At 36.9% G+C, this 14802-nt stretch overlaps 1 protein-coding gene across 3 annotated transcripts in view; it reads right to left on the bottom strand.

Moving 5' to 3' along the window:
- Window positions 1-1058: 1058 nt before the first annotated feature.
- Window positions 1059-14802, bottom strand: part of GBE1 (1,4-alpha-glucan branching enzyme 1) — a 167210-nt gene continuing 153466 nt past the window's right edge. For 2 of the 3 annotated variants that reach the window (XM_055801424.1, XM_055801427.1), the window contains exons 15-17: window positions 13506-13625; window positions 11674-11736; window positions 1059-3090 (exon numbers count right to left, since the gene is read on the bottom strand). In XM_055801424.1, coding sequence (XP_055657399.1) covers window positions 3034-3090; window positions 11674-11736; window positions 13506-13625 — 240 coding nt within the window. In that variant the 3' untranslated portion in view covers window positions 1059-3033. The remainder of the gene's footprint in view (window positions 3091-11673; window positions 11737-13505; window positions 13626-14802) is intronic. The other variant, XM_055801426.1, reaches the window with a different exon arrangement.

The following is a 14802-nucleotide window of genomic DNA, read 5'->3' as shown; positions in this document are numbered from 1 at the left end:
TGTGGGAGGAGGAGAGAACAGCCAGGAAATCAGAACTTACTGCTCATAGAATACACCAGTCTAGTGGCTGCCCGCCTGTTACCGTAAAAATAACCTGGCCTGGAGAACCTGAATTACTCAGTACAAAGAACCACTCAGCACATGTGATGCCTGATGGAGGGAAGGTCAGCCCGAATCTTTAGATAAACCGGCAGGTGAGGATGCACTTGAGTTCTCATCGACTGTTAGAGAGACCACAGAGCAACAATTTATGGGGCCAGAGCTACCAAGAATTGCCAGTGTTCTTTCAGGTGACAGGTAAGTACATATTTCGAAGGGCAGAAATACAAATCCTTATTGGCCCTTTGCACTAAGAGAGGTTATCTTTAAAGAATGTTCCTCCGCGATGTCTGAATCTCTGTGGAAAGCTTTGTGCCCAGGGATACATCCCCACAGACCATTTCATTAACTTCTGTGACAGAGCTAAACTATCCTATTTGACTGAAGAGTGCTGACTTGAGGTGCAGCCATGCAAAAAAGCTCTGGAAGTCGTGTGCTTCTCGGAACGTGTCTGACACTTCAACCAGTCATGGTGACAGGCAGCTACAAACCTCAGTGCGTAGCGGTAAGGAGGGGCATTAGCTGAGGTCTTGCAATCTGAGCGTGGTGCTAGGCAGAAGGTGAAACGGCAGTAGCTGAATTCCTCTTCATAACCCATCAGGATACAAGGAGCCGGAGGAAGAAATTATCTTTTCATGAGTATTGCAAGGGAAAACTTTTCAGCCTCGCAAAACGGGCATGAGCATACCCATCGTTAGAATGAAGGTTGACTTAAAAAATCCCAGTTGTTACGCTTCCTATATTTTATATGTTCATCTTGAAAATCTTGTAGTCTGCTTTTATTAATCTATCTCAAAACAGAAGAAAAACGTGCACAGGACAAATATTCTGCCAATCTCATTAGACTTTTTCTGACCAAGACAAGTTCCTGATTTCAAGATGGAGCAAAATCTAATATTCTCCTCTGGTGTTAAGACTACTGTGCAATGCTTTTACAGTACAAACAATGAAATCATATATGCATTTATTTTATCCTCCTCAGAGTTTATTTTGCATGTAATTTTACACAGTTTATACTTCACATCATACATTTATTCCTTCTCTTGGGAAAAAAGTAATAATAAAAAAAAAGTTTGACACAGACACTTGCCTTGGATTACATTTTGAAACCTGGAACTGGTGCCGGTAAAAAAACAAACCACCCTATAAAACATATTAGATCAATACAATGTAAATATAACATGTATTAGAAGTTGCTCGTTATTTCACTACAAGGAAAACAATCTAGGAAAAAAAAAGATATTCAGTTCCAGTTGCTAAAACATTTCAGTGTATTTTCTTTAAAGTCTTAGTGTAACAGGAATGCTTTTATTAGCCCACTACCAAACCATGATCAAAGTGGCATAGAGGAAAATGAAGCATGATCCTAAACAGTATTACAGTATTCAACTGCAATATGAAATTCTGTCACACAGAACACAGCAGACTGGGGATGTTCATAAAGTCGTTTCAGTGTGTACTTGGCAAAAGACTGTTTTCCATCATGCTGCATTATTCCATCCCTTATTTTGCTTAAGAAGTAAGCCACAAGTAAGCATTCCAAGAACTGTTGAATAAATTTTCAGTGTTGGCACAACTATTCAGTAATTTACACAATGGTTCACATAGGAAACTGGGTAAAATTATGACTTGGAAATGGTCACGGACATCTTCCTCTTTGGCTACTTTAAAAGTTAGAAAATTCAGATTTGTACAAAAGACATTCATTTTCCGAACCAATTCAAATATGTTTTTAAATAAATGGAACAAAATAAAGCATGTCTCGTTAATTTGGTATTAATTTTCCAGAATACTCTGCAATACATTTTCAAATATACAAAATCTTACTCTTTACAAAAAAAGTTGTAGCTCATGAAGGAACTCACTTGAATAATCTTAGCAGCACTCCAATAATTAACTACCTTGGTTTTATCGAAAAAACACCTTAGTTTGATCGCTGTATTTTGAGACTGCTTCTTCATGAGAAGCAATGTTTCAAAAGTTATAAAAGTGCAAGAACATCATCATGTTCCAAGCTGAAAGGCAGCTTCTGGAAATAGTGAAATCAGTATTGCAAGGTCCTAACGCTAGTGAAATAAATGCAATGGGAAGAATTACATTTTAAGTACATCTTCCAGCGTGGTATCATTGCAGTAAGAACAAAACACTCTTCTCACTGAACATTTTAGTCATCTAAATAAAATAGTCGTATCATTTTTTCCAGCTGTAGCAAGTGAGATGCACAGACTAAGTGATTTTATTGGGATCAAATAAGCAACACACACAATAGCATCAGCAGGTCGCCTGTCAATCCCGCCTGCTTGTTTTGCTCTTCAGCATTTTTGTGCAACTTTAATGACATAAAAAATGGCTAAGTACAATACTCTCAGAGGACCTTCTCATCCATTTGGATAAACATTTCTAATTCCATGTTGGACTTCATTGAAGAAGAGGAGCCTCAAATTAGGTCCCACAAACCGTTAAGGCTGCCTTTTAGCCAAAAACTTCTGTTTTATTTAAGCAAACTACTTACTTTTAGTAAGAAGCATTAATATATAATGAACATTTGAATTCACTATCAGAATGAGGATTACAAGAAATTACAAACTTTGGAGCAGGATCACTCTTGTTATTCCTGATAAAATTCTGTAAACAGCAGTTTAATAGAGAATACCTGCTGCTTTGCAATATCTTAAGTGTAATTTTGTACTACTAGAACTACAAAACCAACATTTTCCTTTCTGCCTCTTTTGTAAAGTTTCCTCAAAAGAGGTTCTAGCAAGTCAAGAGCTCTGCAATTATATGCGAATATTAATCTTACATTTTAAACACCTAATAATACTATACTCAGTTTCAGAAAGCTTCCTTAGAGCAAGTTTTGTTATACTTAGTACTAGTACAGCGTATCAGCACTTCTTCTATGACTTGCTTCTTCAGTGATAGTTAGAGAGAACTTCATTTTGGGATATCCATATTCTGAAGCACAATTGCCACTCTGCTTGGAATGTACACCTAGTAAAAATATGACAAGAACAAGAATAGCTGAAAAAAACATCAGCCTCGCAGGATACAATTTCTATATAACAATATGTGAAAAAAAAACCCAAAACAAACCCAACGTGAAATATTTAAGCTGTTACTAATTTGTCATTTGTGCAGTGTTGTGGGTCACATTAATCACATTTAAAGCGTGACTATTGACTGCTTAGTGCCCAGGAGTGAATAACACAAGATAATCTAAAAGTTTAAAAGACAGCTTCATTGCACTCTCTCCTCTTTTCCTTTTTTTTTTTAAATATTACCTTGCGATGTTTTCAAGTAGCTACCAGTAGAGGGCCTCATACGATTTACAATGACCAGTTTCAAAAACCTGAGCACATTCAGGTCCACGGACTGTACAATGATAAACGACACTTTTGCAACACTTCTGCTGTGAATTAAAGTTGCCTCAAGGTCTGTGATGTAATTTCATACAGGTAAATACAAGCAATATGACACAGCAATGTATTCTTCTCACGCTTGGCTTCTATGGAGTTTCAGTGTCTGAGAATAAAACTTACTCCCAAACCAAGACAGATTCAAAATTAACCATTAAATTATTGCATTTTTCTTACTCTTTTTTCCTGATTACCATGAAAAAAACCCAAACATATATAATCAAAAGACTCCTCATAGATCACAGGAGAACTTGTGGCAATATATTTTACATGACATTCTTTTCAAGAAGAGTGGAGTCAAAAATCTGAAAACAAGACCGATATGTACTATCTACCAATTACGCTGATATATGGTACTCCATCAATTGTCAAGTGTATGAATGTGTTTGCTGAACAAGTCAATAAAAATGCAATTATAAAAGGTAACACAAGATTGAAGATTATTGGCTTCATTCTGACAACATCCTCTTTTAGACTATCCTTCATCCCTGTGGAATGCCTAATATTCTGCAATTTCAACAACGTTATCTGCTAACTAGAGCCTGATGGCATGAACGGCTTTCATAGTTTTCAAAACACAACACAGAAGTAAAGCAAAAAGCTTTAGGAAAAGGAGAAAAAGGAAAAGAACAGCTGATCTTCATTGAACCAGACAAAGCTATGTCCAATGCTTCTTGAAAGGCAGCGAACATAATGATTTCCCCTAAGGTTTCAGTGATAAATAGCATCTACAAATCTGTGCAGGGCACGAAACACTTAATGAAGTCAACTAAAGAACATATAGATAAAGGACAGATTTTAAAACTGTATTGAGAAATTCAGTGCTCTGGGTTTGTATGATGAAGTGAGAAGGGAGAAGGAACGAACAAGTAATTCTAAGAAAGAATGTGTAAAAAGTTACTTAAAGGAACAAAAATTAACATTAATACAGGACACAGCAGTTCTCAATTATATTCTGGTCAATAATATGTCAGATCCTAGGAGGAGTAAATTAGTCCAGTCCCTTTAAAGTCAATTTATATCAGCTGAGAATCTGAGAGCAGTGTGGAAGCATCCCACTCGCTACCACTTCATTGCCAATCAGAATTTTAAAACTTGTTTTAAGCACAATTTTTGAACTTGTGCAAATGATTGCATTTAGACTGATGACAGGTATGTTTTCTGTTTGCCATAACGAGATGTAACTGCCAGTTTATTACTTTGCTCACTATTTTTTCCTTACCTGGGCAAATTAAACATGAGTTTTAGCGGTTTTTGTCTTGATGGCTTTCTTGCTAAATCATAGAAGAGCCACTTATGGCATAATTTCCTAATCTTACCTATTCCTTTCATTGTCAGTGCAACCATCTTTAAGGTTTAAATAAAACTGCAAGAAGCAGCAGAACAATGAGGGCATGAACAATGACTAAATATTAATTATTGGTTAAATGTATTAATAATTATTAAATATTACTATTAATTATTCATTCCACTGCTGTAATTTTTTTTAAAGAGGAAAAATACGACACAAGTATTAGATAATTCTTGTTACAAATGAATTGGGATTATTCCTTCCCATCAGCCCAACAGTACTTCCATAAATACTACAGTGTATATACGCTCTGGCCTTCTTAAAGTAGAACACAGAACATTCGTGTGTGTGTAAACGTGACCAATGAGGTTGGAAAGATTGCTCCTTTCCTGAGGTAAGGTGAAATCTGGGGGATTATCTGCCCAGGATCCCAGTGGGGTTTTCAGCCATCTCGGCCCAGATTTCTCACCTTCACCCCTTGCTCTTCAGACACCCTGAATCCCAGAACTTCTTCAGCCTTTCCACTCCAGTATTACCCCTTTTCTTTCAGCACCTCTCAGCTGGAACTACCTGTATTAACAGCCCCACAAATTTAAATTTATTTCCTCTTTTTCCTGAGTGTCCAGAGGTGTAACTGGGCAGACTGTGCTCCAACCATATGCTACAATTTGCCACCAAGTGGCACAATTAAAAAACATCAGGAATCCATTACTGACAGGACAAGTTGAAATGCAAGCATCTTACTGTATGTTTGAGTTCAAACACTTTCAAATATATAAAACCATGGATAATCCTTTCTTAAAAGCTAATTAGTAACATTAGGTATATTTTAATTAACGTCTCTGATTTAGATTAGGAACCCTGCTTACATATAATATTTTAAACCACTTTTCTAATTCATATCAAAACACATACATACAGTACTTATTATAAATGCGCAATAGAATACAATAAAAGGCTTGCATCCCCAGATGCCAAAACGTATAGATTCTGTTGTATTACTCACTTCTGTCTTCCTTAAATACTGAAAGAAATGTCAACTACATTAGTTTTTGCATTTTCTAGGTAAAAGGTTTTTTTCCTCTCCTTTTTCTTTAAGTTATTTAGGTCCAAATTATAATAAAGAAATTTAAAGAGAATTTCAACACACTGAAATGTATTAATGAAGATACCTGTCCTGACACGCTGTGACATGTCTGTGACATGCTCCATTCAATTTAACCTAGTATCCAGCATAACCCTGGTCCTTTTCAGTCAGGCTGCTACTCAGCTAGTAGGTTTTTAATCTTTACTGATGTATGGGACTCCTCTGCAGAATTTTTCTTCATTAATTTTTATGAAGTTTCTGTTGGCTAAATCCTCAAATTTATCAAGATGTGTCTGGATTGGACCTCTAACATTCAATTTATCAACCGTTCACTTTAACTCAGTGTCATCTACAAATCTGCTGAGGGTAACGCTCTGTCTCATCATTCACAAGTCACCGCTGAAGATTCCAAACACTAACAGTCCTGAGAACAATTCCTAGGACACCCTCCCTAATACCGGTCAACAACTGGACACTGAGCCTCTGACAACAAAAACTGTAGCAGCCCAACCAGCTTTTAACCCACCTAACAATCTTCTTATCCAGCCTGTATTTCCTCAGCTCCCAAGTAAGAATGCTGCAGGAGAAAAAGCTGGAAGTCTCATCACTGCATCACCTGCAGCAACCTCATGCACACAGCTGGAGTAATTTAATCACAGAAAGCCATCGGGCTGAGCATGCATCTTCTGGCTTTGCTAAACCCGGGTGGCTTTCTGGTTGACCCATCTCATATACCCCACTTGCCTGGATATGGATTCCACGAGAAGGTGGTCCTTGACTTCTCAAGGGACCGAGGGGAGAGGCAGGCTGGCCTACACATCCCTCAGCCATCCTTTCACTTTCACTACAGCCTTTGGGCTGTTTTTGTTGTCAGAGATTTCCCCTGAACCACTAAGACTTTTCACAATGATACCCCGCGGCCTTGCAATCACATCACTCAACTCTTTCCAAATCTCTGGGTGTATCCCACCTATAGATAGCATCTATAAGATGTCCCTAACCTATAGCTCTCCTGCTACTTTCTTTTCAGCAGCAGACTGGCACACAAAAGGGTCTGAGCGCAAGCTTTGCCCTGGGAGCCTGAGGTAAAAAAAGGCACTGAATACTCCCGTGCTGCCCACAGCACCCATCACAGGCTTGACTCCTCCAACAAGGGACCTGCATCTCTTCTTAAGCTGCCTTTCCTATTAGTATACTTGAAGGATCATCATCTTGCCACTCTTTGGTGATCTCCAGCTGGTTTATATATATTTATATGTAGTACATGGCCTGACATCTACACTCACCTATCTATAGATAAGCAGAATAAAAGTATATAGAGGTGTCCTGATTAAAGCCCTCACAGGAAACCTAGGTATTCATCAGTAAAAGGGATTATCAAAGATACAGCATTTTTGATGTTTTTCTGTACCCTAGGAAGAAGGTCTCAGAACTTTATTCTTGTCTTCCCTTCTCCCTTTCATACACTGTTGCTGAATTATACACTTCCAATTACGAGCCTCGGTTCTACTGATCCCTGCTCTTCTAACCTGCTTCTTTCTGATCACAATTTTTATCCCATTCACATTGTCTTCACCATTTGACAAGGCTCACTTGATGAACGTGGAGAGAAGTGAAAACCCAAAGTACAGAATACTAAAGAGGACACATCCATAGTTAACCAATGGATGTCTCTACTACCATTCGGAAAGACTACCGTCCTCTGAATTTCTCCTCTGCTCCAGGCTTTCTGTGTTCACCTTAAATGCCCTTCCCAGCTCTCTGTTCCCTACTGGGCTCATCCACTTTGGAAAGGGCCTCAGGAGACCCAGCCTGCCTGGTTGGTCTGGTGAAGGCAGGTCAGTGATGAGCTCAGACAGCGTTACTCAGGGCTTCAGATGGTCTCAATGAACCATCTGTCTGCTTTCTACACCAGCTGCTTACTCAGCACCTCAGGTCTCTAAGGTGGCACACAAACTCCACTGTTTTAGAAAACCACACACAGGAAGGCTTGCAAGGCCTTTTCTGGTGGCGAAGTGGAATATGGGGAAGGGAGAGCATCAGATCTGTTTGGGACAGGCTTAGGATGACTCAGCTGTAAATATAAATTTTTGACAAAGTTAACGTTCAAACATTTAGTCATCAGACTATCGTTGAGAGTCTTTTTATTCTCAATGAGTACTCAGCAGGAATGAAGTGAAATAATTGCAGCTGACTGCACAGGCAGATGTGCTAACAGTGAGGAAGATGGAGGATGGGAATGTTGTTTATAAATCAAATACATACAAAATTGTTTTTTTGTCATCACCTCTGACCTTTTTACACTGCAGGTCCATTCAAACTATGAGGCAGTTACGCTGTCTGACACTAGGCAAATCTCACACAGATCAAAGCTTCTGGCACCAAAATACTATAGCCACTCCAACACAGAAACAAAAAAGATTTATTACGATCAACCTGTTTCCCACCAATGTACACAGCGGTCTGTCAAGACCACAGTCCATTCACGTAGGCTATCTCACAAACAGGGAAAAAACAAATGGTACTACTGCTTCTTGCCAGGAATACAAGCTACTTCTCAGCCATACAAATGCTTACTCCTTGTACTTTTTTTCTGTAACTATCCAGATATTTCAAGCAATGAGAGATCAGAAAAGCTAAGAATAATACAAGAATACCAAACACAAGAAGCACTTGTGAACAACAGCAGCTATAAGCAGAAATCCCACCTTACATATATTGGGAGAGATCTACAATACACAGCAATTTCCAAATGTATCTAAATACCCACCAGCAAGAACTTTTGCAAATGACAACTGCTACTTTCAGATCTGTCAGACTAGATTCAGTACCAGGTGCAAGCACAACTGAAACTGGCTGGAACTGCAATGGACTAGTCTTCATCCCACTTTCAGGGTTGGAAAACACCAAGCTCTAAAAATAATTTCAAGGTCATTTTGCAACAGATGGGAGAATTACTAGAACTCAGAGCTAGATCAGGCAGTGTGGAAAAATATTTCATATTGCATATTGCAGCTGGTAGACGCAGAAGGCAATGTCACAAGAGTCTGTGCCAAAATTATCCCAAACTTTTAATTAAAATGAGGGCTTTAGACAATCTCGTGTTTCTGTATCACTACTAATCGTCAGACACTGACAGTATTCTGAGAATGTAATTAACCATCAATGAATAAAATACATGATAGTTTTTGCTTTCTGACTATAATTTGTTATACAAAACCCCAGACATTTCGATTTTCATTTTGTCAGATATCGCATATGACAAAGAAGGTATGCTTAAAATAATGTGAAGTTCTGCCTTCCAATTTGTTTTTCAATTTACAGCTGTACAGCATGAATATGCAGAAAATCATTTCTCAGACTGTCTTGCTTCATTTATGCAAAAGAAGTCCATACACTGCACAGGCTGTATCTCAAAATTTCTTCTCTATTACCTTCTGCACTCCTTCAGGTTAAGAAACAGTACTTTAAAAAGACAACAAAACCTCCTTGCGAACACAAACCAGTAGACTAAAAAATAAAATAGGATGAAAGAAAACGACTAACAGAATAACTTTGAAATCATTACACTCGCTCGTGGTTTTAAGAAGTCAAAACAATCAATAAATGTGAACAAATGAATTTGTAAGCCTTAATCATCAAGGGGTAAAAATAACAAAAGACCTGGCTGGAATCAAAGTATCTCTGATTCCCCTAGTTAATGCAGTTACTTTTCTCACTACTTTCATTCATATAACCTGTACATCTGTACGTATCAGGGGAGAAAACAGTTAAAGACTAAACCAGTCCCTTAAAATTCAATACATAAATCCTTGTCATGAAAGTTATTCAAATGAGTATTTTCAAATTTAAGGTCACTAAAAGCTTTTAGATCATTTCAGTCTATGTGAGTATTTTGTCAATAGACTCAAGGAAGCAGGAAGTTGCTCTTTGACATTGAATAGTATACATTAAGGTCAAGGTTGAAACCCAACCCAGCAACAAGGATATCCTTAAAATAAACTATGTAATTTCAGTTTCATTTAATGTGAAAAGATTATATTGGTAGATGTCAAAAATAGAGAATCAGAAAAAAACAGTACTGGGGACAGGGGGAAAGGAATACTTTGACATCAATTTATTTTTTAAATAATTGGAAAAGAACTACAGAAAAAGTAATTCTATAAAAAAACAATTGTATTGCCCATTAAATTGCATACTACGCTGCCAATGACACGACATACTCTGCATTATTCCATTTATCCTGTTTATGACTCAGATCTGTTGGTGCACAAAGTATCCAAGCGTAACCCCCCCCTGTTTTCATATATAAATCCTAACTGTTGGTGTGGTGTGGTACAAAAATATGAGTTACTAGGACACACATTGATATCTAGCTCCACTAGAGTAAAATTCAGTCAAGTCCGGATACCTTAGAAAAGACTGACAAAACATTTTGAACGATTAATGTTATGAAGAAACAGTTCTTCCCTCCCTGCCCCTGCCAGCCCGAAATCTTAAGTTTCACAAGCAACTACAACAGCCAAGTAAGGTATCGACAAACTACTTCATACATACAGGGGCACTAGGATCTGAGAGGAGGTGAAATGTGTGTGCAACACCTAAACTGCATCTTGCAAAGAGATGATAAGACATAAGCAAACCTGAAAGTTTATGGAAGCATTGAAAGAGCACACCACTTCCATAGAACATCCCTCAAAAAAGACTATTAGGAGAATACCACAGTGCAGAAGTAAACCGAAATAAAACTGTGGTAAAGAGAGTCTATTTTCACAATGACAAAGTGGTTAAGAGCTTGTTATTAGAAAGTTTGATTACATGGAAAGTTATGTACATTTCATATCCTTGTTAACAATCCAGAACAGAGCAAGCAGTGAAATGGAAAAATTAGATTATAATAATTATTTAAATCAGTCATATTACAAAGGACATGTTCTGTGCATTTTTTCTACAGTTTTGAAGGAGTATGTGATGATTTTGAAATCTTGTCCTCTGCAGCATTACTGCACAAACCTGAATCATCATCTGTTCATCAACAATATTTGACAGCGAAATGCCTAGCGGTCCCTACACAGCCTCCTCTTCAGCCAGGGTTCTTTGCTCCAGGAATTCTGTATCTCCCTTCTTCTCATTTTGCAATGTCACTTTGAATATTTCTTTCATTAGGTGATGTTTTTAGAATGAATCGTGTCACATCTAATCTTCTATTTTTGTAACACATTTGTGCGCTATTTAAGCTTGACTTGAGCAGCAGAATTATTGCATGTGATTTCGTTTTGTCATGTTTTGCTGGGAATGTTTTGCTGACAGTGTTTACTTACCTTAAGGGAGGTGTATCTGTCACTACAATAGTATTTTGTTCATGTTTGTGGTAGAGGAGAAACTAACATTTTTGAAACCAGAAACTTAGGTCTTATGCATTACGTAAAAAGAATAAGGTAATTGTTAAACAGCAGGAAAAGAACGTTTATGAGTTTATTGGGGTGAAATCTTAAATTTAAAAAAAAAAAAAATCCGAGGGGAAGACTTCTACTTGCACCTTAGAAACTGCAACGGACTAAAGTAACTCCCAAGGATGACTGCTTACTGAAGAACTGGGATGTAAATTGCTGTTTAAAATAAAACTTTGCTATTTTGTTGTAAAATAGCAGCTGGAAGTATTTACTGTAACTTTTTTTCTTTCTTACTTGGAGTTCAATCCTGCTGAACTATTTAGTCAGGTTTTCCAGGTTTTTTTTCCTCAATTACTTTTACTTGGTGTCCTTTTACTAGAATTTTACCTCTATGTGGTGCTTGGGGCATCTTCTGGGGTGTTGGCTGAAGGTGGTCTGTGAATTGGATTGCTGAAGGACATAAAAGAAAGTTAACGTGACCCATGCTGCTGGGTTTCTTTCCAACTCAGAAGTGCGATTGCCATGCCACAGTTTATGCTGCAAATGTGCATTTGTTGCTTTACTTGTCACATGCCTTATCTTCCACATGCTTCTAGTAAATTGCATCTTCACATCTTGATGCATTTTTTTTTCTGTCTTGAATGACTCGCACTCACCATCTAAGATTCTAAATATGAAATATACATTCCAAATTACAGTTAATTGGACTGCAAAAGTTAAGTTAGTGGCAAAAAAATTAAGATGCTCTCCAACCACCAAAGCAAGGTATTTAAATTGGACACATGAAGCAAGAATTCTGGAAGCATTAATTTGCTACGTAATCTTCAGGAATGAAATCTTAGAGCCTTAGACTGTGTACAAATGGGCACAGAAACCTACCCATGCTACAAGGGCACTTTCACACACAGACATTTCACAAAAAAAAAATGTTCCCAAGAACCTTTACACAAGCATGATGAAGGCACAGGAATTCTTTCATTTAACGACACTATTTTAAAACAAGCAAATGAGAGAAATACCAATGCCCTGAATACAACAAAATAGCAAGTGTGAGAGAGAAAGAGATTAAAAGTGACAATAAATCTCAGGAGTTTAGATCTCATGAGAGACGTTAAGATGTGACACTAGGAATTGATGTCTCCATTCTGTCATGGAAGAGGAGTGGTCCACACAAATCAGTGCAGAGAGTCCATTTTTTGTAGCCTGTTAAAATTGTATAACTTATTTATAGATGTTTATGTATATAAATATACCCAGGCATAGAGATAATGACCTTTCACCCATGTGTATGTTTTAGATATGAAAAATCTAGTCAGCAATATAAGCATTCTCAGAACTTTCTCAGTGGTCAGCCTTAATTCATTACCTTTTTACATTTTATTCTGTTGTGCTTGTGAACATATACACACAAATATATGCACATACATACAGAAATAATGGGAAATAGGTGTACACATACACATATATAAAGAATGGGAAAAACAACATTTTTAAATTGTTACTTGTGATAAGTGATTATGATTTGAAGAGTAATTTGAAAAGGTAAATTTTTTATTAGTCACCATCTCAGCTAACAGAAATTGTACGTAAGGATATGCCTCCCACTTCAACTGAAGTGATTTGTGGGAAAGTCTTTATATGCTATTCATACCACTTCAGGACTGGAAATTCTTGATGTGAACAGAGTAGTTCTGTTACATTTTGCAAAGTTTTTCTGTAAACTGAGGAGGAGAAAGCCAGCTGGCAAACACATAATTTGCTCTAATTTGTGTTTATGGAGTTAGGGAAATGATATTAAGAAAACAATGCAAGATTCAGTTTCTACAGAGCTTTAAATCACAAAGCAAGCATGAAGATGGAGTTTCTCAGACATGAAAATACAGCAAATTATGATTAAAACATCATTAAAAATGACTATTCAAAAGCATATTAGAATGTTTTCATGCATGTTGGCAAGGAATGTTGCGTGCCAGACACTGCAAGAGTGCATGCAAATTTAAATGTAACGTCAAAAGAGAAAAAGATCAGTTAACATTATCAGTCATAATCAACTCATAACATTGTAATCTCTACTGTATTCATAAAAAGGCTAATTTCAGAAAACAAAATTTTAAAAAACCCACCCATCCCCCCAAATACTCTTGGAATAAGCACCGCATTTCAAAAGTTATTCAGACAAAAATAGAATAAAACACACCCCCAAAAACAACCTTACTTACCATAAGTGAATTAGGTCGATAATTGTGAGGATATTCTTCAGAGAAGTATTCTGTACTGTGGTCCAGCCTTTGATGTCCTCCATATTCTGCAGCATCAGAATCCAGAAGGATTTTATACTTAGAAACAACCATTAAGGAATATGCCAAATTACTGTTAAATGGGAAATAAAGAAAAAAACCCAAAACAACAAACTAGAAGTAGAACTGCTGCAACATAAGTCATGCTAATATACTCAATATAAAGCACAAATAACGAAAAAAAAAATCTAAGAAAACTTAGAGTGGAAAGAACATACCGAATATACAGAAGCTGTGTCATTTTGTCCTGAAAAATTCATCGTAGCATAGTGACTCCTAGTAAAGAAAGTACCTTCCAGTCTCTTCTGGAATATTCCACGAATGTTAAGTTTACAGTATTACGGTAGATATGCATAGCACTTTTTGTGATGAACTAGACTAAAAATGTACCATTAAACAAAATTAGTGGATTTGAACTGCATTTAAGAAGTTACATAATTGTGACAGTCAAAACCAATCTGTGTTTAGCACTATTTTACAGTCTATCATAGCCTGATTAAGCGTTAATGAGAAAAGCACAAAATTTTACAGAAGAAAAGCCCACAACTTTTGAGAGTTTTTCAAAAAGGTTTGAATATTATAGCACAGAGGAACAAAAGAAAGCTTCTATTTAAAAGACCACCTTTTAAGAGACAAACATTCTGACTTCAGTTGTTAAATGGGGTGAGTTATTTAAAAAAGTGTAATGAGCTGGAATACCTGTACAGATACTCAAAAGGATTCAAACAGATTTAGCAAAAAATAAGATAAAAAAACAGCTGAAAGAAGAAAATTGAAATATGTAAGGAAATAAATGGGTAACTAAAGAGCTAACACATTTGAAAATCAGTTTCTTCTTACGTGGGACAACAAAAAATAGAATGTTTTAATTTTTATGATTATTTCAGTACTTTTGAATTTCTTCTTTGACATAATTAAAACATCCCTCTCCCTCCTGAAGTTACAACCTAAAGCCTCACTCTCCACTCCCCACCACCCAAAACATAGAGGGAAGTAACAGTGCTCTACAATCCACAATCTGACTCCCTAATTTCACACCATGGAAGAACCTTGTTCTGCTAGAACTTGTATTTATGAGGATTAGGGAAGAGTGAAGCAACACTCTTTCAAGTCAGTCGTTCTTAAACTATGCTTGGGTTTTTGTGTTTGCTCAACCTTTTGAGAACAGGCCTGTTCAAAAACCTAAGGATTTTGGTATTAACAGAATTGTTTTTAAGTC

This window comes from Falco peregrinus, chromosome 4 (genome assembly GCF_023634155.1).
Source record: "Falco peregrinus isolate bFalPer1 chromosome 4, bFalPer1.pri, whole genome shotgun sequence".
NCBI lineage: Eukaryota > Metazoa > Chordata > Aves > Falconiformes > Falconidae > Falco > Falco peregrinus.
The sequence above is the reverse complement of the archived record's forward strand: the minus strand, read 5'-3'. Positions and strand labels throughout refer to the sequence as shown.